General features: G+C 37.5%; 1 protein-coding gene and 1 pseudogene across 1 annotated transcript in view; both read right to left on the bottom strand.

The window, feature by feature from the left end:
- The window catches only part of LOC105237827, a 14,599-nt pseudogene extending 1,225 nt beyond the window's left edge, over nucleotides 1-13,374 (bottom strand).
- Nucleotides 1-21,791, bottom strand: part of HCN1 (hyperpolarization activated cyclic nucleotide gated potassium channel 1) — a 382,359-nt gene extending 360,568 nt beyond the window's left edge. Inside the window, exon 1 of the mRNA XM_002919635.4 lies at nucleotides 21,308-21,791. Within this exon, the coding sequence (XP_002919681.2) occupies nucleotides 21,308-21,714 (407 nt within the window). The 5' untranslated portion in view covers nucleotides 21,715-21,791. The remainder of the gene's footprint in view (nucleotides 1-21,307) is intronic.
- Nucleotides 21,792-26,124: the final 4,333 nt, after the last annotated feature.

Here is a 26,124-nt window from a genome sequence, read left to right as displayed (position 1 = left end):
AAGAACTTAATTCAAAATAATAAACTAGAGTAAGTAAATTTATTTTGTCTGAAAGTAACTACTTTTGGTCTGTGTGTTTGGAATAGAAAGTTGCCATATTAAACAACTCAGAAATACAAATGGTGTCATAAAAAATAAAGATAAATATTATGTAAAAGATCAGATTTTTTTAATTGGAAAGGCTTGTAGCTTCTGCTCTGTTCTCGAAGTCTCTGGTTATTAAAAATTGTTTTGATTATCTTTTAAATAAACCTTTGTTTTAGGATAGTTTTAAATTTACAGAAAATTCCAAAGATAGTGAGTTCCCACATATTTCACAAACCAGTTTCCCTTATTTTTACATCTTACCTTCGTCATTAGTAATGAACTCATATTAATAGAATATTATCAACGAAAGTCTATACTTTTTTAAATTGCCCCTATTTTTACCCAATGTCCTTTTTCTATTCCAGTATCCGATTCAGGATACTGATTACACTTAAGTTGCTATGTCTCAGTTCCTACTGGTTGTGACAGTTTCTCAGGCTATTCTTAATATTGATGACCTTGAGATTTTTAAGGACTATGGGTCAGGTATTTTGTAAAATACTCTCAGAACTGGGATTTGTCTGATGTTTTTCTCATGACCAGACTGGGGTTATGGGTTTTGTGGAGGAAGACCACAGAGATGAGGACCACATCATGTCAAGAGTACATAACTAGCAACATGACTTATCACCATTAATTTTGATTACCTAGCTGTGGTATGTTGGTCAAGTTTCTCAACTGTAAAGTTACTACTATTTTCACTCTTTCTTAAAAAGAAGTCACTACTGGCAGCCCTGAACTAAGGAATGGGGAGTTACAGTACACTTCCTCGAGGGTTGAGAATCTACATAAATTATTNCTTCTGGGATCAATACTTGAGCCTGGCTCCTTGCGCAGCAGGGAGTCTGCTTCTCCCTCTCCCTCTGTCCCCCCACTCATGCTCTCTCTCTCTCTCAAATAAATAAAATCTTTTATATATACATTTCGAGTACAATTAAAAATAATTCTGGGATTTAAAATAAGAAAGCACAGAATGAATGCATTTTCAATAAGAGATGTGTGGATACAAAAGCACCTACTGTATATTGAATGTAGGTGTCACAAACTTCAGAATTCCCAATTATTGCTGCTTGAAAAATATAAATAAGTAGCAATATAATTTCCTGGAAAATCTGATTTGGTAACTTTTCTGAAACTATTACTCTCACTACTACTCTGAATTTCATCTTGGGAGAGACATACTGCCCATACTTCCAATAATTTGCAGCACCCCTCTAATACCAAGTCTGATACTATCTTTGCTCCAGATTTAGATACAGAATGAAATCAACTTTTGTCCCTTAAGATATCTTAGGCCAGACAAGTCCTCTCTCTCACTCTGTTAGTCATATTATGTCTATTACCCATTCATTCAAACTTTTCATGACTGTTCCTTTCCCACATACACTAGATCCCATGGCGGATCACCTAGAGCACTCATTCTCTGGCCCACTGAGTCACCGGTGACCCTTCATTCCAACACATCCTCCAGCCAAACCCAAATGTGGGTAGAGGCTGCAATCTGAATGCTCTCTATATACACAGAGATGCTGAACTGTTAGAGGAGTTTTGCACAGCCATGCCAAGGATGGCACCACAAACTTACGTTCTTCATCCTCAGCCCTGTTTGTTATACTTGACTGTACCTTTTGACCTTTCCCTGGATCATCCCAAAGTAATAAATTAGCTTTACCTTCAGGAAGAGACAAATAAGCCTAATACGATTTAAGGGTCATCTCTGTACAGCTCCCATCACCCACCTGCATTAAGTAATTTGCTCACTTCTTTCCATTGTGAAATTTCTTTTCTATCATTAGATATAAAAGCGTAAGTTTTAAAAACATAGGATAAATATACTTAAATCCAAATACCACTAATAATGTTTGGTCCCAGATACTTTTCTGTTTTAATGGGAAAGACGTTTAGGAGTGAAAAGAGAAAAATGCTACAGGAAAAGGCTAGGGAGCAGACCACAGATTATTCATACTTCGCAACTTTGCCTACACTCGGCCCAGTTAGTCACTAACTGGATCAAGACAAATAAGGAGCTCTCCACTGTGGTTGTGTGTATGCTTCCCTGCTTTACATGATTTACAAAGTATGCATATGCACATATGTTTACATGCTGGACTTCATTTTTAACATGGCTGGACTTTATGCACATGAGCTTTATTTTCAGAAGATTTCTTTGCTGAAGTATCACTGTATTTCAAATGTTTCATACTTATCACTTAGCTTTTCCAGTATGATCTCTTTTGTCATTGTAAGTCTGTTATATTGTCTATGAGAACTTCAGGAAAACAAGATTTTTAATATGCATCTTACCATTACACAAAGAAATACGAGTATAACTTGTTCTAGAAACACACACACACACAGAAGCAAATCTATATATACCTGTATAGTTTTATTTATCAATCAGATACATTGTATCACATATATTAGAAGTAATTTAAAATAAATAAAACTAAATTAAATTAAATTTAAAAAACTATAATTGCATTGTATTTTGATTTGTATTACTCTACAGGGAAATCAGAATAAACATTTCACCATGTTTAACATAAGCTATGTTTGGAGCATATCATTCAGGCCACTCAGGTAAATAGTAGGGAGGGAACAAAACTAAAAGAGGTAAAAGACACAAATGCTCTGGGGAAAATCTGAGAAAGAGGGAAGAATAGAATGGCTAAAATAACCAGATATTAATGCAGTCTCAAGATAATGGAATATAAATTATAAATAAATTCCCAGAGNGTATGATCTCTTTTGTCATTGTAAGTCTGTTATATTGTCTATGAGAACTTCAGGAAAACAAGATTTTTAATATGCATCTTACCATTACACAAAGAAATACGAGTATAACTTGTTCTAGAAACACACACACACACAGAAGCAAATCTATATATACCTGTATAGTTTTATTTATCAATCAGATACATTGTATCACATATATTAGAAGTAATTTAAAATAAATAAAACTAAATTAAATTAAATTTAAAAAACTATAATTGCATTGTATTTTGATTTGTATTACTCTACAGGGAAATCAGAATAAACATTTCACCATGTTTAACATAAGCTATGTTTGGAGCATATCATTCAGGCCACTCAGGTAAATAGTAGGGAGGGAACAAAACTAAAAGAGGTAAAAGACACAAATGCTCTGGGGAAAATCTGAGAAAGAGGGAAGAATAGAATGGCTAAAATAACCAGAAAATTAATGCAATCTCAAGATAATGGAATATAAATTATAAATAAATTCCAAGAAAATGCAAAGTAAAGGAATGGTCATTTATGTGTTAAAAAATTTGTGGGAATTTTTTTTAAAGATTTTACTTATTTATTAGCGAGAGAGACAGCCAGCAAGAGAGGGAACACAGGCAGGGAGAATGGGAGAGGAAGAAGCAGGCTCCCAGTAGAGGAGCCTGATGTGGGGCTCGATCCCAGGACCCCGGGATCCTGCCCTGAGCCAAAGGCAGACGCTTAACGACTGAGCCACCCAGGCGCCCCAAATTTGTAGGAATTTTGTCTGCCTTCTCAGTGACCTATCCTGGGTCTAGCTTAGTGGCTGACACATACTATGTTATTAGTAAATCAGCATTGAATTGAATGGCATAGCTGTGAAGTTTCAGAGAATTTCTCAGAGCCCTGCCTCTTGAATTCCATTCCAAACTGTCTGGCTCTGTTTTATTACCTCTAGTTTAACTCTGTAACCCAACACTGTTTCTCTGCCTAACTCCAAAGTACAGATAACTGAAGTTGTCTATTTAGCTTTAAATTTTGGCTTGGTTCTTAGACATATCAAATAGTTTAAAAAACATACAAAAGTAGAGACACATGAAAGACAATTGAATATATGTTTAAAAAACAAGCAAACTATAGTAGGAATAATATGGTGTTGGTTTGGAAGACAGAAGTGGAAACTAGAAGCCAAAGGATGGATGGATGAATTATAAAAGAAAAGTAAGAGAGGAAATAGACCTAAACCTTGGCAGTGATGATGAAGAGGTAACAGATTTAGACGGCAGAATAAATACGGCATGGTGAGTCTGGTGTGTGTGTGTGTGTGTGTGTGTGTGTGTATGTGCCCACGTGCAAACCTATGCACCACAGGTTGAATGCCAGGGAAGAACAAAGTAGGAGCCTAAAATAATAATGAGATTTAGTGTTAAGTACCATCATTAATCACTCAATCCTTGAGGAAACATAAACCATAGAGCAGTTTTGGCCATCAGGTCAAAGGTGACATAATATATCAAAGGGGTAGTTGGATCTGTGGTCTGATGCTAAGGACTATGGCCTGGGCTAGAAAAGGCAGCAATAGTTAAAGGCATGGTAACGGATGGCACTTCCCAAGGACAATATGTGCAGTGAGGACAGACAAGACCTTGAAGCTAGACCTTGAGAACCAATAACATTTAAGCGATAATGAGAGAAGAGAAGGGTCAGAGAAGTCAAAAAGGAGTGTCAGGTACCATTAAGGGTTCAAATTAAATCAAGTCTAGAGTGCTTACTAGAGTAAGAAACAAGGAATTAAATGACATTTTACAAGACTTATTGTTTGGTTGGTTGGTTGTGTTTTTGTTTCCAGGGTTCTGCTCAAATGGAAAGCCAGATAATGCAGGGCTTACGAGTAATGATAAGCAAGGGAGAGAGACTGAATATAAATTCCTCTTTTCAAAAGTCTGTAAAGGTAAAAAGTAAATTATGAAAGTATCAAAAATAACTGAGAACCAAAGGTTTGTTTCATTTTGTGTTATTTAAACTAAAGTGTTTTGAGCATGCTTCTTATAGAGAAAGAATTTAAATTTACCCAAGTTAGAAGAGGGTAAATGATGAAATACATTTCTGAATTACCCATTATTCTTAGGAAATTCTGATTTTGAAGACTGGAACAGAACTTACCCCATTTTTCCAAGAATTTAAAATTGACTCTATTTTTAAACAGAAAAGTCTCAGCAGGATTTTCCTAAATTCTTCAGTTATTTCTGTTTTTGTTTTTGTTTCATTCTGTTTGGAATTTCGGTTCTTCAGATTATTTCTAAGCTTCACAGTCCCAATAAGTGATGTGGAGTTATGAAATAATCCTTTTTGGATTCAATAATTCCATTAGATGGAATATCCTGCTATCAGACCTCGAGAAACCAGAGGGAATGATCTCAGAGATACAGCGGGACTGTACCTTTAGGGAAATTTCTTGGACATCTGCCACAAAACCTCATACGTTGTTTCTTGCCTTTCTTAGCTGCCTTTTTTTTTTAGTAGATTCAAAGTCTAATAGTAACTCTCTTAAATTTTCCCAAGCAATTGTAATCTATTATTCTCTTGAACTCCAATTTATAAGCTATCTAGTATATAATATTTCTATGGTCGTAGACTGCAACCTAATAGCAACAATTGACCTTTTGGTATAATAGCTATATCTTTCTTCAATAATATCTGCAGCTAAAGTTTTACAGCTTCTTTCTATTTCCATACACCTCCCAATGCCTTCACTAAGAGTACAGCTCTTCACTGCTATTTTCATTTGAATAGTCTGTTCTTTCTGGTATGTAAGCACTATCATTTAAAAGGATACAAAGAAAAATAATGAAAGGAGATTAGAAGTATTTTTAGGAAATAGAATTGTTCTCACTAGTTCTTATGTTTTCTGGAGTAGTAAACTTAAGTAGAGCCAAAAAAAAAAAAAACAAAAACAAAAACAAAAACAAAAAGTCTTTATATTTTATTTCTGTCTTAGTTGCCTGCCTGGATAAGAACATTTCTATTCTCAAGATTTACCCTTAACTCTTTCTTGTCAAATACTTAGCTTTTTATAAAGAGAAATAAGCATTTGGAATAATGAGGTTTTTACACATAGAATTCAATCCAACATGGTGAACTGGAAGTGAACTTTCAGAAAAATGCAGTCAATACTTGGCTGATGGGCTACCATTTCCCACTCAAGACCATCACCTAAATAACTAAGATTCTTATAGCCAGGAAAAGAATATATAAATTCTAACACATTTTTTAATCAAGTCAGAGAAAAAGTCTGAGTCAACTGGGTCAGGATATGACTAAATTCCTCCGGGATAAGTGGTTAAGATCCTGGGCTTCTCTACTTAGAAGCTGTCTGACCACCTAACCACTGCATAATCTGGTTTTCTAGACTGTAATATGACACAAATAATACACGTTGTAGGGCTACTCAAAGGATTCAGTACTATAATATAAATAAAGACACTTAAAACAGTGTCTGGTACATAGTTAGAATTTAGCAGATAATACTGTATTTTGACTCTGTAGAATAAATCACCGACTCTTGCTTGTCTCATGCATGACATTTCAACAATAATTCTTTCCCCCACTAAATTAATGTAAAACTAACTGTGATGAAAAAATGCTTAAAATGCTTGATTTACTGTGGACACTTGGTCAACATAGTAGCATGCTTTTCAAAGAAAACAGTGGACAGTACTTCCAGGCACACTGACTGCATATTTTGTGAACTTCATTCAAACTCAGATAAAGTAGAACCACTTCATGTCTAGTTATTGATAATAAAAGAATCTGAGGCTGTGGGGGTGATCACCTTGTTTAAAAACTTGATAAGAGAAATAAAAAATATAAAACCACAAAAATATATATATTTTAAAAATCACAGTTAGCGAAGTTATGTTTCTAGGAAGGAATTTTATTTTCAAACATCACTAGCTTTTCAATATTACCTCACGTGGTCATACTTCCTAGTTATTAAATGTTTACAGCAATGTGCTTGTGGTATCTGTCATACTGATTTAAGAATATATTTTGGTCATTACTATCTCTCGCTGTTTGCCTACAGTGAGCTCTCACATAATTAGGGCTGAATACACTGCACTTTTAAAATTAAACCAAGCCTCTGGGAAAGAATCATGGAAATAGATGGTTAAAGGACACCCAGGCAATTAACAAGCATGATAAAGTTAAAAATTGAAGATAGGAAAGTAGGTTAAGAGCTTTTCTCTCTCTTCCCAACATGAGGTGTTGACACAGAAGGAATATACATTAGACTGATTTCCACAGAAAAGAGATGTAGAGGCAATCCACCTTTTAGCCAGTAAGTAAATCCCTTTGCTATTTTCCAATGGATTTTTCTACCTTTTTAGCACACAATTCTGAAATAATTGAGTGACTTTCAAAACTAACCTGAAAATCCTTTATGCTTTCTAGAGTCATAACACTGTAACAATAGACTAATAAAGACTTAAAGGTTACGTATCTGAGATAAGTTTACCCCAGCAATCACTTTTTTTACAAAAAAAAAAAATACATGCAAAAGTGCTGACTATCTGTGATGGTTTGCAATAAAACTCTCAGAAATAAATAGTGAAACATTATGAAATTTAGCTGATGATTAAATATTATAGAATCAATGTATCATTATTTTCTTTAGTGGCATATAATTTTTGTACAATTTCCCTATTGGCACTCTTTTCCTCCATTAAAGTTAAATCCTTATGTGCCTGTCTTCTTTACGAGACAAAAAGCCTCTGAAGGACTGTTATTGGTGGTTTCATTCTTTCTCACATTGAAAGCACCTAGTGTTCCCTGAAAACATAGTCAGCACTCAGCAAATATTTACTGAATGAGTGAAATCATCAGTACAATCCAATGTCTTTTAGATATACCACTATTATTTATTTGTACTCATGTATTAATCACCCAAGCGGATAACAGAAGAAACTAAAAAGGGAATTTACTATTTGTTAAATATTGGCTAGGTGTCAAGCACCTTTCACATATTATTATCACAACATCCTTAAGGAGACAGTTAACATTTTCTCAAATTTTACAGACTAGCTTCAAAGAGATTGAACTTCTCCTCAAATCAAGTTAAAAGAGTTACGGTTCTGACTTTCCTGAGATCATGTTTGGGTCATGTTCCCACCATAAAGTTGCATTATCTTGCTTTGCCTTAGCATAATTAAGGTTTTGCTCCAAATACAAATCAGATCTGTGAGTAAAACAGAAATAAATAGTAATATTATACTTCTTTTTCATTACAGCCTGATCTTTCTTTTTGAAAATTAATATTGCTTCCCCCTTTTCCCTTACTTTTTATTGTAAAATAAACAGATACAGAAGACAGTGATTTATAATAAATCAAACACCCTTGAAACCACCACCCAGGGACAAGAACTAGAACTTTATCACCACCACCACTAGGAAGCCCTGCCATGTGCACCACCCCAATCACAGCCCCCGAGCACCCTCTGAAATAACAGTTCTTCTGACTTTCACAGTAGCTGCTTCCTTGAAGTTCTTTATATGGTTTCATCACAATTATGCATCCCTAAATTGCATAGTTTGATCTGCCTCAAACTTCCACTTTCAGACTGCCTCTTAATTTACAAATTCCCCTCCATCCCATTCTTTTCCTTACTTATTACTGCTGAAGAACCTGGGTGGCAGGCCCATCAATTCTCCAACACCGGGTTTTGCTGATTACATGCTCAAGGTACAAGTTCAGCATGTTCCTCGGCCCTCCGTATTTCCTGAAGTTTGGCACCTGGATCCAGAGGCCAGATGAGACTCAGATTCCATTCCCTTGGCAAAACTATAGGTGGTGTGTGTTCTTTAATCAAGAAAACGCAATATCTGGTTTTGCTCTTTCTTGTTATTAGTGGCCATTGATGCTCAACATCTAGATGGGTTAATTGAATGGTGGTGGTAAAAGGGTGATTTTCTAATAATATCATTATTCCTTTTCATGTATTAACTTTAACAATTTTATAAAGACACTCTTTTCCTCTTCTACTATTTGGCTACACATTGGTTCAGATAATACAGGCAAAGCAGGGTAGATGCTTGATTTGTTTCTTTTATTTATCCAAGTTTCAAAGTAAGGAACTGAGTTCTCATTAGTTTTAGAGGTTAACCACTTTTTGAATCATTATGAACTCAAATTCAAACATCTGCTGAGTTTGACTTTGTTGAAATTCTCATCCTTTTTGAAACTCATCTTGGCTTCTTCAAGTTGGCTCCTGATTCTTTTTTATATTACCCTGGTAATCTCTGATAATTTCTTTACTATCTGGAATGTCAAGTTGTTTCAGGACCTTAATATGTACTTCCAGCCCCAGACTTGGGATCAGCCATTTCTCCTCTTGAAATTACTGCAGACCTCTTGCTCTTGGATTGTGCCAATCTCATCCCAGTTTTGGTTGCTTCTCCAGCATATACGTGTTGGTTATGTGGGAGGTCTGCCTATTCTCTATCAGATAAACTTGATTCTCATCATTTCCTTCCTTCAACCGACATGGAGGTTCAGAAAACACAGGGCTTGCAGTGGGTACAGGTTTGTCCCAATTTATTTATCTTTTAGGGTTCATGGGGATAGTTTTGCTATAAATGTCATCCATGTGTTTTGGTTCTGCATCTATCTGCTCTATTTTTTATGTGCAAAAATTAAGCTACAACTGTCTTCTAAGACTCAAGTTACTTTTCCTTTTAAAAATTATGTCAACTTCAATTTTCTTGTACCAAGAGCTATGATATCCTTTCCACTAACATTACACAAGGATCAATTTAATAGTGCTTATTTAGAAAAATTTTGATTGTTTTTTTTTCTTTTAAGTTTGGTGGACACGATAAAAGAACCTACTTACCACAGAGTCGAAGTTCAAAATAATCTTCTCTCAAAACACTGAATCAATATTTTACTAATTATACCTATAGAGACAGTGTTAATTTCCAATCCCTGCACAATAGGGCTTGAAATGTGCACTGTTATACCAAAGCAACACAATTTGGCAAAAGAAAAAAAAAAAACATGATACATATACAAAAAAGTAATGTTATTCTTTCTTAATGTCATTGCCCAAAGAGAGATATTTTCAGCTCTATTTTGATGAAGATAGCATTGATTCCAAAGGCAATGACATTTAAATAGCATTTATGCGGCTGTGAAACAAGAGTCATCCCAAGATATCCACAACATATATTCTCAATTTTTTTTAAAACTACATAAAAACAAGCATTACAGTAAACTGAATNAAATAGCATTTATGCGGCTGTGAAACAAGAGTCATCCCAAGATATCCACAACATATATTCTCAATTTTTTTTTAAAACTACATAAAAACAAGCATTACAGTAAACTGAAATAATGTAAGTATGTATGCATATTATTTTAAATAGCTTCAAACTTTATTTCTCAATACATGTTTCTGTGTGTTAGGTTAGGCTATCGATACTAAATTAAAATATGACATTTTTGTAGGAAATATAGGGGAAAAGACCATCTGGTTGTTGAAAATTGTGTATAAAAACCAAGACTGAACATAATGTTGCTAAAATTTCTTCATTCACTCATATTTACTGAGTGCCTACTTTATGCCACGCATGGAGCTAGGCTTGGGAATACAGTCCTTTATACAGGGGTTATAGTTAAGCGCCTAAGTGAGGCTTAAACTATAGATAAGGAAAGATCAAAATCNGCTTGTGTTCCCTCTCTCGCTGGCTGTCTCTATCTCTGTCAAATAAGTAAATAAAATCTTTAAAAAAAAAAAAAAACCAAGACTGAACATAATGTTGCTAAAATTTCTTCATTCACTCATATTTACCGAGTGCCTACTTTATGCCACGCATGGAGCTAGGCTTGGGAATACAGTCCTTTATACAGGGGTTATAGTTAAGCCCCTAAGTGAGGCTTAAACTATAAATAAGGAAAGATCAGAATCAAATTAGATAAACAAAACATTTCATATAATAAATTGTGATAAGTTCTATGAAGAAAAGGCAGGGCAGAGATAAGGAGAATAACTGATAAGCAGGGTTTTGGACAAGGTTGAAATTTTACTCAGTTTATACTTGTTTATATCCTTCCACTGTTACAAAAAATATTATAGGGATCATCTTTGTATCCATGTATTTGTGAACATGTCATATTTTTTCTGTAAAATAATTTACTGGCTTATACATTTTCAAGAACTTTTTATAAGGGTCAGGGGCACCTGGGTGGCTCAGTTGTTAAGCGTCTGACTTCGGCCCGGGGAGTGATCCCAAGGGTCCTGGGATCGAGCCCCGCATCAGACTCCCTGCTCCACTGGGAAGCCTACTTCTTCCTCTCCCACTCCCCCTGCTTGCATTCCCTTTCTCGCTGGCTGTCTCTCTCTGTCAAATAAATAAATAAATAAATAAATTTTAAAAAAAGAACTTTTTATAAGGGTCAAATAGACCTTCAGAAAGGTTGCAACACTTTACACAGTCTATAGAGTACTGTGTTGGAAAGCTGTGCCCCACGGCAACATTATTAAGTAATTAATATTTTTCTAGGAACTCTGATTTCAGTTGTTTTTACCTTTTATAAATTTAAACTTATTTGTATTTAATATTACTGCAAACTCATGAGAATGGATTTTATTCAACTATTTTAGTTGATTAATACTACTTTTTGTATATTTATCTTTTATATATTGATTTTTTTAAAAGATTTTATTTATTTATTTGAGAGAGAGAGAGACAGCCAGTAAGAGAGGGAACACAAGCNTTCTGCAAGGGTAATAAGTGACATCTGCTATAAAATGATGTTAAAAAAGATTAAAAAGTAATTCCTTTAAATTTACAATCTAAATAACCATTTTTCACAGGCTATTAAATTTGACAATAAAAAAATGAAAGAATTTAGCAAGTTATGAATCATCTTATTTGGCTCATATATAACATTTAACTGATTTGAAATAAGATCCCAAATGGTTTACTATGCCACTTTCTGATGAAAATAAAGATTAACAGGAAGGAGTACATGCAACTCAATGCCATTAGAATTTTCCCTAAAAGCTATTCTAAATGTTCGACACTGTAGCATTCTATATCAACTTAGAAGATAGTTATGGTAATATCCAGAAAATTCTGCAGATAGAGGATGCATTAGAAGTTTTCCAATGCTAATTGCCTCATGAGTAAAGCTATTTCACATAGAACACACAACTGCCATTGTACATCAGGGCTTCTAAGTAAAGCTATTTCACATAGAACACACAACTGCCATTGTACATCAGGGCTTCTAAGATAAAGAAACAGAACAGCCTAACACTTACATGGCCCTGCCTTCACAGACACATTTGCTTTAAAGAATTCTGAAGATTGTGAAGTATGTACAAAGAGAGAATTTTCTTTTCTCAAATAGTTCACACTCCTTCATTCTATTGCAATTTTAATTTCATAATGATAGCTAACACATAGCATTAAGTGCAGTACATAATTTCTAAGCACTACATATTCAGACACTATAAAAATATTTATAATATTAACATACAATATGTATCACTCCAATAACCTGATAAGATACATATATGATCTACCTCATTTTATAATTGAAGAAATCGAACCCCAGAATTTTGTAGACCATTATATTATCGTTTAGCTTACAGTATTTTTCCCACTTCTTGATAAGTAAATTTCTCTTTGAAAAGTTTTAGTATTTTTTTCCTGACTCAATTGTGTTCTGAAGCTTCTGTGTAATAATGACCCTTGGTGGGGTCTTTTCCTTTCATGATGGTGGGCACTCTGTGTGTTTCTCAGAAAAAACATTTTACTTCCTGCCATCTGGAAAATTCTGTTTAAAATGTCTTTAATTCCATATGTCCATTTTCACGCTTTGTTCTCATTCTGAAACTTTTTATAGATTTTGACCTTATGAATTATCCTTTATTTTGTCTACATTTTCTATTCTCTTTTTTTTTCTTTTTGCCCTAATTCTGAGAGGTTTCCTAGACTTTACGTGCCAACTTATTACACATGATCTTTTTTTTTTTTTTAACTTCCTGGGAACTCTTTTCATAGCATATTGTTCTTATTGTATACATAAAGTATCTTCCTGAAGATATAATTTACAGAGAATTTTTTTAATAACGTTGTAATTTCCCTTAACCCCAAATGCCTCACTGTTCTCTGGACTTCCTTTTGCTGTTTGATTTAGTCTTTCTTTCTTAGGATGGAAACTTTTCTCAAAAGACTCATAATCTTTTGCTTACAGATCATATTAGATGATAGAATAACAAAATGTAATTACAGTCTCTATGTACATATGTAAGGCTTTTTGCAAAGTCATTAGATAATGAATAAGAATTTGTAGACTTTGAAATGTCTCCCATTGGATGTATTTTTCTCCAGTTTCCTGCTTGGGGAGAATTGACCTGGCTTCAAGCGTTCTAATGTTAAGACTGAGAGTTCTGTATTCACTACAAAGACCCTTATTTAACCTCCTGGTTTCAGCCTGGCTTTCCTGGAAACTGTTTCAACCAGTACCTCACGTCCTAAACACTTCTGGGGTTCCATGGTGAAGGACTGTGGCAGTAAAATATAATTTTTCCACTAGCTTTCTATTTCCCAAAATGTTTTTGAGATCTCTTTTTCCTCTGCTTTCTCCTCTTTCTTCTGTTTACCTCTGTATCTGTGTGTTTTCTCAAATTATTTTGGAATGGTTTCAAGAGGTAGAAGGATAGTTAGTAGGTTTAATCCATGATGTTTCCCTGCAGCTTAGAATTATTTATGCTAATAGCCTTGTTTCCTTTTAGGTAAAAGAGTTGGAGTGACAGAATTAAGATTCAGAAGAGCTGAGTTCCTGGCCCAGTTCTTACGATCTATCTATGTCACCACGTTCATGCTGCTTAACCTCTGCAGTTTCATTTAGTCATCTGTACTGGGCAGAGAGACATAATAGTTGTTACACATCCTCGCAGGTGGCAGCATGGGGAGTGGATGCTAGGTATTGCTATAGGGAAAGAAAGAGCTTGCTTTATCTGGATTTACTAACTCCAAGAGTACATGTATGCACACTCTGGCTGCAGACTAATTCTTCACCCAGTTATTCAATAATATTTGTTAAAAGTCTGTTACGTTGACCCAGTAATTTCAATTCTAAGAGAAATGAAAATATATCTCTGCACAAGAAATTGTACAAGAATGTTTATATCAGCAGTATTTAATAACCAAAAGGTAGAAACAATGCAGATGTGCATCAACTGATGAATGGATAAACAAAATTTGGTATATCCATATGACAGAAAATTATTCAGCAAAAAAAGAAATAAAGTACTGAAACATGCTACAAAACATGGACGAAACTTGAAAATATGCTAAGTGAAAGAAGCCAATAACAAAAGACTACACATCACTCCACTGAAATGAAACGTCAAGGAAAAAAAAAAAAAACTCTACAGGCAGAAAGTAGACTGGCGGTTGCTTAGAGCTATGGGGAGAGAAGGAAAGGGGAAATAGAAATGAGTGCTAATGGGTATGGGTTCCTACCTGGATAAAATTTTCTAAAATTGATTTGGGTAATGGTTGTACAATTCTGTGAACATACTAAAAAAAATTCAATCATATACCTTAAGTGAGAATTGTATTATATCTTAATTATATCTCAAAAAAGCTGTTAAAAAAATAATGCATCTGAGAAAATTCAGGCAGGAAAAAATCTCGTACGTGCCCTTTAAGGCATTAGGAATACAAAACTGAAAAATATTGCAGACATCATGGAACTTAAATTCTAGCAAAGGGACATACATATAATTATAAATTCCAAGGAAATGAGAGACTCAGAAAACTAAATAGGGAGTAAAGGTTGAGGGTGATCACAATGATTAAACCGAAAGCTAAATGACAAGAGAAACTAACTGTGACGCAAAATGACAAACAGTGAAAGGAGAATCTAGGCAGTGAGCTTAAATGTCACATCAAAATCTCTGGGACAGGAGAGAACTCAGCTTACTGCAGGAGCTGAAAATTTACTGAAGTGGCTAGAAAGCAGTGAAGGAGTAAGTTGTGGGTGATGAGGTTACACAGACAAATTGAAATCGTACAAGATCTTGTACCTCATCTTGTAGCTCAAATGTACTTTAAAAGTAATGGGAAGCCTCTGAAGAGTTTTAAGCAGCATGATATTATTAGACATTAAATAATATTTGTTTTTAAGATCACTCTTCAAACTCTATGATGAGTAGAATATAGTTTTGACTTTCTGTCCTAAAACTGCTTATGCACATCTAAACAGAAATATCAACCACACTGGTAAACCTACATCACTCATAATTTTAAAAAGTGTCTCAACTGGTGGCAGTATTAAATCGGTAAAGTCGGTATGGATAGAATCTGTAAAATGTTCTCGGGCAGTGATTCCATTCCCTGAACTCTGCCCAAAATATAATGAAGAGTAACACACAAAGATGTTCACTGCAGCGCTATTTAACATGAATGTACAAAACTTGTAAATAGTTGCTAATTCTGTATGTGTGTAATCAGCCTTATAATTTAGCGTTATAGCTAATGTCTTGAAAATAAAAACTGGTCTGTGTAAACAAGATAGTTCGATTGTAAACCCAGGACACATATAATTCTGCTATTTTACTTTGAGTGGTCAGTTATTAGGTGAAATGGTTCAAGACTATTAAGGGGAAATTAACTAATAAACTTGAAAACGGTCATCACATCAATTTTTGTCATTCACACTTCGGTGAAATGTGTCAGATACACGTTCAACTCAAAAATAATCAATGTCACCTGAACGGCTCAGTTGGTTAAGCGTCTGCCTTCGCTCCAGTCATGAGTCCTGGGATTGAGTCTCCTGTCAGGCTCCCCGCTCAGCAGGGAGTCTCCTTCTCCCTTTGCCTCTCTCCCTGTTCATGTTCTCTCTCTCTCAAATAAATAAAATCTTTTTTAAAAAATCAATGTCAATATATATGCTTATGTGCACATAATCATATACAGATGTCCCTTGAATAGTTTCTATCCACATGCACAACACACACACACACAGCACAGAGAATTTAATAGAACCGGGAGGGTTCATTTTGCAAAAACATAGATAATTCCAGGATGCGCCAGGAAGCATCACCATATTCCATTGACTTGTTTTCTGGAAAAATAATGGTAAGTTGTATATCAAGATGCTTTCACAAAGAAAATGAGTTGTAGAAGAAAAGTACTTAGTGCAAGTGAAAATAGTCTTTTCCTAGTGTATGCAGATTTTTTTCATTACCACCACCTCTGCTGCTAAAATATACAGTGTCAGCTTAATTCGTAGTTTGTTACTTCTTCATAGAAAATGATAAAATGTAAATTTGTCACAGACCCGAAAAACATTCAGTACTCTTCCTGTAGGGCTACGGTCTACCATAATTTGCATTGTAATTACAAGAAACTATATTTGAAAGTCCTCATCCTTAGCTCAATTTTTGTCTCTAAGTAATGAAGTAAATTATTTTCTAAATAAAAGAATTACACTTAGAATGGCAAAATGCTCACAAGAGCATCACATCAGATATACTTTGCTTGCCCCTACTCAGTTTGGGATATAAGTTCGGTAAGCGGAATGATGCAGAATTACAAATACAACTTAAGTTGCTTTTTGGTGGTGGTGTTGTTTCGGTGTGTGGTTTTTGACCAAGTAGATATAGTTTATTTAGATTTTGTTAAATGAGTTCTTGCTAATAAGTAATATATTGTTCCAATGCATTTAAAATTCTTGCATTACTCATCAACATTCAAGTTCATAAATGTAAGTCCACATAATTAAATGTGAATTGGTGACAACGCATCTGCCCAAAGACTATCAATTTATACCAAGTCCCCAAAAGTAGGTTTAAAGGGAAAGTTGCTCAGAAAAAAATGCAAAACTTCTCGTAACATTTTAGTAGTATAATATCACTGTCATATCTATCAAATGCAATGAAATAGACATTAAATAAAACTTAGCTTTGTAACTTATATGTATACTAAGAAAAAGTAATGGAAGAAATTCATACTTCCAAATCTTACAAATAATTTCACTTTAATTGGGCCTAGAGCCACTAAGAAAAAACTTAATTGAATTTATAAGATATAAAAAGATTCACCTAACAGAAAAAAATAAATAAATTCTTAAGGTTAATTTTGGCTGCGTTGATATGGAAAGCAAATAAGAGGAGCATTGTTGGGAGAGTACAGACTGCATTCAGCACAAAGATAACATAACAGTAGGCTAATTAGTCCTTAAAGCCCGGAAGGTTGAATTGTTTTTTAGTGACAAGCTCCTGGCAACAAAGGTTTCTCTCTGAATTTACTGTGAGATGTAGGTGAAGCCTCCCTTCACTAATGAGCACATCAGTGACCTCTGACATCACTACTATTGTGGCTGCAACACAGGCAGAGATGCAAAGCCAGAAATGGCAACATCTTTAGGTAGTGACTCCTGTCTCTAGAGTCCTTGTGTACTTACGACACAATAAACTCTTCGTACAGTTATTCACACTAATTGATGAGAAGCAGAAGAAATAATAAGTCAAGATATAAAATCTCCTCCCTTAACTAGAGGCAAGATGTTGGGTGACAATATACATGAAACAGGAGCTTTATCTGTAAGAGCCCTTATATAAGTGTGGTTCAGAAAAATAATGTCAGAATCCCTGAAATGGCAAATAGTCTGGTGATAAATTCTTTCAAGGTAAATTACTCAATAAAAAAAGCCACCTGCAAAAGCACTCTACTCTTCCAATCCATCTGAATGATTGTATCATAACTACGGATCGGCTATGAAAGCACAACGCTACGCCAGTGTCAATTTTTTATTAAATAAATAAAAAGTAAATTTTAGCTAATAAATATATAACCACTGATCTCAAAAAAATCACATTTAACCTCCTAATTACATCCCTGTTTTTGTGTATGTTGTGCACGTGAAACTCAATAAGACTGAGACCACGTCCTCGCTACACAAAGATGAGTGTAATTTTACTTTTTAAGTAACTATATTTTCCCTGGTTTGGGGAATTATATACCATGATATGAACAAAAACATAAGATTTTCTTTACTAAACTCTCTAGCTCCCACTCAATTATTTCTAAAAAAACAAATTAAAACCAAGTCTTACGAGACTAAAATCAAAGGCTACGTTCCTTCGGGAGACTCTAGGGGAAATCCACTCCTTGCCTTTTCCAGCTTTCAGACACTGAATGCCTTCCTTGGCTCCTGGGACATCACTGTGATCTCTGCTTCCATCATCACATTTCCCTTTCTGCCACCCAGTTATTTCTAACGGTATTGGGAGTATTTGATATTTGACTCTTCTTTAGTCCCTGAAGCTTTCTAACATCATCCTCTCCTGAGAAAGAAGGGAAATACAGAGCCTCTGCCCTACTGAAACCGGAGGTAGGAGAAAACTACCTGCCAGACACAGCAATAGCTCTCTTGGGCCTGCGGGTGAGAGAAGCACCTAGCTAGCTCTGTGGGAGTCTCAGTGGGAGCACAGCCCCGTCACAGGAGGGAAGTGAAAAGGGACTTGCCTCGGAAGTCATCCTGAACACGGATACTAGATCGTCAGCACAGTGTTAAAGTCCCGACGTGCCCTGGAGTAGCAGGCTCACACTACACGCAGCAGTACGGGGCTGACCAAAGCGTAGAATGAGTAAACTTCCTTGGCCTTGCAAAAGCTTAAGAAAGTATCAAGTTTAAAAAAAAAAAAAAGTCTTTATTTCCAGTATCTCCCCATCCCTCCATGGAAATTTATTCTTGAGTGTCACTTTCTCGGTGGCTAAATTATTACTGAACATAAGTTTGGCATTGTAGGAATCATAGCAAAACTCTGCCCTTAAAGTGTCTTCTTCAGGAAGGAGCCTGAGGTGAAAAGATCATAATCATAACATTTCTATTATGTTAGAGATTATTCCCATATTGCTTTTCCTTTAGAAAAAAGTACTGCCAGAATTTTGTCTCTCTTATTTCTGCTTTTGTCATTACATTATCCTGACATGTTACAAGTTTTGAGAAATCTTCTACTGGTATTGAGAGCATATAAAAATATTAATGAAATAATAAAAAGATTTAAATGTCTTAACATATACAAATAAGTAATATACATGATTACTTCCTTAGTTTTTTGTTTTAGAAAACTGGTATATATTGTAATTACGAGTTTTAAAATCTTTTTTCAGATACCTTCCAGTTAAAAACCTAAACCTAGTAATTGTTTAATTTATATCTGTCATTTCCTTTCTCCAGTTATGCAAGAGAAAATCAAATATTGCAAACTACTCCACACTGGAGTTTGTTTAAAGTATTACCTCACTTTTTAATCATTCATCATTTCTTTGAAATGTATAATAAAAATAAACCATCATCTGATTTCAATTTATTTCTTATTTAGTAACATTTTTTGTTCTTTTTAAAACATATTTCGTCTCAGATGACTCACTTGAGAAAATGTGGAGAATCTTTAATTTTATGAATTTCACTCATTCAAATGATACTGGCGCATCATTCCAATTCCTGAAAGGTGGCCCTATGATTTTATCCAGTAGGTGGTAAAAGTTTAATTATTTAATATGTGCCACCATTTTGAAAAGAATACTCTCTTTTCACATTATTCAAGAAATAAAAGTATCCTAAGTAATCAAGAGTGATCACTTAATTAAGGTAAAATTAAATAAATTAAGTGTAGCATTTATTTGCATGTGAATAGTGAACCACATATATTTCTGGAAACACCATGCTTACTTTTATTATTAAGACGAAAGGCTGTTTCCATGTAAACTTTTTTCATGATAAAAAGGTAATAGGTTGCAACATATTTCCACTGAGAATTGAGGGAGAAATAATATTCTACTTTTGATTTTAAACTTTAAAATTCTAAAGAACATGCCAACCTAATACACCTTAATACAAGGTCATTTATAAGTTTGCTTCCGTAAGTATCTTCCCAATGAAGGAAACGTGGTTGATTATTTAATAGATCCTCTTAGTGTAAACATTCTTTCAGCCCAACTTTTAATTTGCCATAGGCTATAGATGTCATTAGATTTCATAAGTCCTCCTTTGGACTTTGTTACATGTTTCTGCAAATAAGACCTTAAAATGATACACTTCCTAAATTCCATTCACTCTATGCATAAATAATAGAGGCTACTGGTTTGAGACAACATATAAATTTCAAAGAAGATGAAGACAGTCGACTCCAAGGCTTTGTGAGGCAGGAGTTTGCGTTTTCCACAGCTAACGTCATTCAGAACTGTGGACAGCTCCTATGAAGGCATGGAGTTGATGGCAATCTCCCTTAAACATGACTCAAAGTAATGCTGCTTTCTATTGCAATATTTGTTTGCTATTTAATAGACGCCTATTAAAACTGCATAGTTTGCACACATACTCCTTCCACTGATTGCTTTTCGAGAGTTCAGTTAAATAATAAATAAATAATATATGCCACCCTGAGTTTTATAATTTTAAATGGATAGCCCAACCTTAGTCAGGAGCTGCAGGGTGTGCGCACTAATAAGAGGAATACTTCACGACCTTCGTTTGATAATCTCTAAACACGCTTATAACCAAAAGAATACTTGGGCGACAAATAAGATGGGGAAACGTCTTAATTTTAATTCTCGGAAGCAGTTTCCCTGACAGCTGACAGTTCTCTGCCCTTGTTCCCGAGCTGGGAAACGGGGAAAGAGATTTCTGAAACAGACTTGTAGTCAAGGTCAAGAAAGGGTGTCTCTCGGTTTCAGGAAGGGGGCTCTGGAAACGCCCCCTGCCTCTGTTTCGGGAACTCTAAGCTTCCTGCCACGCTGCTGCCCAACCTGGCAGCGCCTGCTCCACTGATACCTCAAGTCAGGGACTCTCCAAGCGCAGATTGCCCTTCCTCAGCCTGCCAGCCACTATTCTCAAGAAATGCAATGAGGATGCCCAGTGCCTATAAGCAGATGAAAAACAGATTAACATTCCCCAGGGGCGAGAGCGGCTGGAACAGCTAGGACCTGTGAGTCACTGTCTCCGCTTGCCCATCCTCTCCTCCAGCCCAGGAGCGCCTTTTTCCCCCTTCTGAGGGACCCACTTCTGGGGGAGCAGCGCGAGGAAGGGAATCACCCCGAACACGACTTTCTGGCCGCTTCCTTACACTCTCATCTCCGAAGTAAAAGTTTTTCTGGCACAACTTAGCATCCTCCCATCTGGGGGTCACCGTAGACTTCTTCCCCGATGTGTCCCCAAAGTTCACGAGGCAAAGGAGTCGAGCCTCACTGGGATTCCCGGGCAACAGGAGCTCCTCATCCCACCCCCTCCTTGGCGGAAACTAGTTGAAGAGTGGAGCCAGATCAGCCCGAGTGAAAGACACCGGCAGCGCCACCCCCCGCCCGCCCGGCAACCCCTCCCTCCGAGTCCCCGGGCGCCCCCTCCCAGGCGCGGGGAAGCGAGTTGGAGGGTGCGCCCGGAAGGGAGGGTGGGGCGGCGACTGGGAGTCCTCACCTGAAATCGCTGTAAGGGTGGATAATCCAGAAGCCTGCAGTTTTAACCCTTTCCTGCTCCTTCTCCACCGCCTTCTGGCTCCCAAACATGCGAAGGGAGAATTTGTTGACCCCGGGCTGCAGCATGGAGGTGAACTGCCTCTGCATGAAGCCGTACTGCCGCCGGGGGCCCTCGGCGTCCTCGAAGCCCCCTGCCGAGTCCTCGCCGCCGCCGCCGCCGCCGTCCACCTTGAAGCACACCGAGTTGCCGTGCTCCTTCGCGCCGGCCCCGCCGCCCCCCGGCGGGGTGCCCAGGCGCTTCTCGGCAGCGGCCGACCCCGCGCCCGTCGCGGGCGCCTTGGCGGGGAAGACGCTGTTGCCATCGTCCCGGCTGTTGGACGAGGAGTTGGGCTTGCCGCCTCCTTCCATGCCCGGGGGACGCGGCCGGCGACGGCGCGGGCTCCAGACTCGCCGGCCGCCCGGCGCCGGAGACACGAAGCTGAGGGGGCAGGGGNGCGGCGGCGGCGGCGACTTCTGCTTCCCGCCCGCGCCGCCGCTCCCTGCGCGCCTCGCTCCCGCCGCCGCCGCTGCCCTCAGTGGCTGCGCTCCGGGCTCCGCCGCGGCTGGTGCTGAGGCTGAGGCTGCCCGAGCGAGGCGAGGCTTCGCTCAGCCCTCGCGCGCCAGCGCCTCCCCTCGGCTGCCCTCTGCTGGCCGGAAAGGGTCTCTCCCCGCCCGCACAGCGAGCACTCTCCCTCCACTCTTGCTCCACTTCTGCCCAGCGTGACATTGAACTCAGGAACCCTCGGAGACATTTATTTGTACACGTGGTGAGAGACTCGATGTATGTTTGCACGTAAGAGAAGAGAGAGAAGCAGAGATGCAAGGAGACAGAGAAAGACTGAGCTAGCGGGTGTGTGTGCGGCGAAAAGAAATAAACATCCTGAAACTCACTGAGGCATTGTCACATTGTCTGAACGCCTGTTTGAATGATGTTACAGATAGGAAAAGAGAGAGAGGCTGTCTCTGCATGCAGAAAATTCACGTGTAAAGCTAGATGTACATAAGAAAGTAAAATTTGATAATGGACAATAAATTTCATGAGTAAAAGAGAAGTTGCGCGCGCGCGCGTGTGTGTGTGTGTGTGTGTGTGTGTGTGTGTGTGTGTTTGTGTGTTTTGGAAGGAGGCAGACAGCGAAAGGTACTAGGTGTGGGTAATCGGGAGTAATCAGCTGCTTAGGGCTTTTCAGATAAAGATGTGACACCAAGGGACAGACAACTGACCTCCTTACACTTATGCTTGTTTATTCTTCCCGAGCGCCTTAAGCAAGGGATGGGATTTCTTTCTTCCCAAGGCCACTCACATCAACACACATGTGAGCAAGTCTTCCAGCTGCCAACACTGAGNATTCTTCCCGAGCGCCTTAAGCAAGGGATGGGATTTCTTTCTTCCCAAGGCCACTCACATCAACACACATGTAAGCAAGTCTTCCAGCTGCCAACACTGAGAAAAAATGTGTTAGGGAAAACTCTCCAGAGCTGACCTATCTTTTTAGATAAGTTATGTAATCAATAAAACACACTAAGAGGCATGCATGTTGGTAAGTGTTCACCTACACCTCACCAGGAAGCCAAGATGTCTTGGAACTTAGGCAGAATGTAATCACCATTGCAAAACGGGGGAAAGTATTCTCAAGAGAGATTTACAATGTGCTACTGATGCTGAGGAAAGCATTCTGAGATTCCTCCTATCCCCTCAGTGTCTCTCAGACACACCAGATTAGTTAAAGGAAGCAAGATGTGCTGCCAAACTCGCCAATCACTCAGCAGGGCAGCCCCAGAGTCTAAGAGCTTCAAGACTCCCAAATGTCCCAAAACATCTGTTCCAGATCCAAGCATTGCCTTCCTGCCCACAGCCTCTTTGAAAGAAATCCTGCCCTGCCAAGAGTCTCTGATGTAATGGGTTCCTGTCAGCTACAGCCACATTTTGGGAGGAAAGGAGTGAGCACCTCCAGGAGGGAGTCTGTGGCTCACTGGCAACCAATGGCCTAGGATGAAAAAATGGGTGGGGTCGATTGAGGTGCCTTCCTGAGAAATGAAGCCAATTAACAGTGGGAGAAGCAAGGCTAAAGACAAGAGAAGACAACCGGATGCCCTCGGGAGGAGTTAACAGCCTGAGAAAGGAAGCAGAGAACAGAGGGAAAAAGTGGAAAGCAGCAAAAACAAGAAGCCATTAGGCTTGTGTTCTAATTCTGTAAGATTCCCCTTACCATTTTACTTACCATAGTCTATGCGAAATCCTCTTTTTCAGTGAGCTCCATCCTGACTCAGACACCATCTGTTTTCAACTAATCAAAAACCAGAGCCCTAAGAAATAAGTATAGGTGCCCAAACTTCAATGGTAAGAAATGGGGAAACTAGGAACAATACAGTGCTCTAATCTAGCAGAGTAGGGACTCTGGAAATCCAAGGGGTCATATGAGGATACCAGGTGCCAAGGACAGAAGGAAGCCAAAGGGATGGATGAAAACAAACACTGCCTTCTTCCTAAGAAAGGCCCGATTCCTCAGGCAGCTTTTCCTTATTAGACTAAAGATGTTCCCTACTTTTCTCCTATTCTGCATGCTCCTCCAATCACTCTATTTTCAGTCATGGGTATGACAATGTATATTTTAACATAAATTTTAAATTTTATAATAATTTAAAAATATACCATCTAAAATGTTATGCTAACTGAGTTTAAGTCAGTTTCTCTTTTCTTCTAGCCAATCCTTTAATTTGTTCTATTTCAATTTAATCTTAATCATGACCAGGCAGTTATGTGAGTCAGAATTTTTCTCAGTTTCAAAGCCCATGCTAAATTAATAGGACAGAATTACTTAAAGTATGTTTTCAAAATACAACAAAGAAATGTCTACATTGGGTCACAAGTCATTGTTTGCTCCAGGTACGGCTTTTAGGCCATTGTCATTCATTCAAACTGTCAAAAAAATACATTGTTTTTTAAATTTTGAGAATGTGTATATTACATCCATTTATTGAAAGATGTCAGCAAGAGAAAAAGTCAAGTTTCTTCACTTGACTTTCAGGCTGTTGATTTAAAGTTGTTTAGATTATAGACTTACATAAAAAACTTACTTAGAAAAAAGAAAGAGCTTGCAAGAAGATTAAAACAGAATGAAAGCTATCAAAGAATGAAAGCAATGAGAGATATGACAGACAGAATTTTAAAATGTGACCCAATCATGAAACTAGACTTCTGGGGCTAGAATGGATGAATTTCTTCCATTATTTAATTTTCTTTTTTATTTCTGAACTCATAGCATGAGTTAGAAAAGTTTTTTGACCAAATTAGAAATCAGGGACTGATTATTTGCTTGAGCAGGATTGGGGAGATAAGAATTACAGATAAGAGCTAAGTAAGGCTCTGCAATTCTTTATCTTGACACTCCCCAGCCCCAGACCTAAATTTTGCTTTCCTAATGTCACTTCCTATTCTCCATCATCCCATCCCTCTCCTAACCCACTCCAGACACATGTGTACGCCCAGGACAGGCCTAAATTTTGAGGATAACCTCTTTTAGCAAGTTTCCATGTCTGTTCATTGATAAACTCTCTCAGGCTGAAATTCACTGGGCTAAATTAGAATGTTGTTTTGGTTTGTTTTTTTCAGTCATCTTAGAAATAGGACCACCATCATGTCTGACTCTGTGCCATAGATGTCCATGATGTTAAAGTGCCTTGTATCTCACAGGAATCTGATGACTGAGGACTGACTCATCAGGGCCTATCATTTATGGGTCCATTTCATGAGAATGTCCTATCAGTGGTTCTAACGGGTTCTATTCAGTACATACAAGGATCATGCATCTTTTAAAATGTTCTCTGTTTCCTTTAATACTCTGCTTAAGATCAAATTGCAGACAGCAGCAGAAGATTAATATGAAACTAAAATAAAATCTCTATGCAGCAGACGCAAGCACATGTGAAATGAGACAAAAAAGATAGATGGGCGGCTTGAAGTTTGACAGCTTATTGGAAAATTCTCAGTGAAACTTAAAGATCTCAAAGATAAAAACATTTTAGTCCTCTTAATGGGGCAGAGGAATATGTTAAACACATATTTCACACGTAGGAAAAGGGAGTCAGAGCTGTCTCTGTTGAAGAAGGCAATGGTAAGGAATGTCAAAGGAATAGCTCATCACAGGCGACCTCCCAGGCTCTCTGTGTCTCAGGCACAAGCAGACTCGCCTATCTATCTGGAAAGCAACTGCCAGTATCAAGCTTCATGTGAAACGCTGGAGGTATTAATGTCACAAGGAGACACTCACACCCAGCATGGCTGCCATGCATGGTTTTTGCAGCTGATAATATTGTCTCCCTGCAAACACAGAGGAATCAACTGCTTAACTGTCATAATTAACAATAGAATTTTGAAAGTTGGTACAAAGTAAACATGGAAAAGTTAGATAGAATGTGAATGGATGAAGAAAGATATCCGCTACAATAGTAACCAGAAGAGAGCAGGGTAGCTATCCTAATGTCAGGAAAAATAGACTTTATTTTTTTTTTAAGATTTTATTTATTTATTTGACAGAGACAGAGACAGCCAGCGAGAGAGGGAACACAAGCAGTGGGAGTGGGAGAGGAAGAAGCAGGCTCATAGCAGAGGAGCCTGATGTGGGGCTCGATCCAATAACACTAGGATCACGCCCTGAGCCGAAGGCAGACGCTGAACGACTGCGCCACCCAGGCACCCCAGGAAAAATAGACTTTAAATCAAAAAGTTATAAGACAAAGGAGGACATTTATATATATTAATAAAAGGTTGAATATAGCAAA

This window comes from Ailuropoda melanoleuca, chromosome 3, assembly GCF_002007445.2.
Source record: "Ailuropoda melanoleuca isolate Jingjing chromosome 3, ASM200744v2, whole genome shotgun sequence".
In the NCBI taxonomy this organism is placed as follows: domain Eukaryota; kingdom Metazoa; phylum Chordata; class Mammalia; order Carnivora; family Ursidae; genus Ailuropoda; species Ailuropoda melanoleuca.
This window is presented reverse-complemented; position numbering and strand designations above follow the sequence as displayed.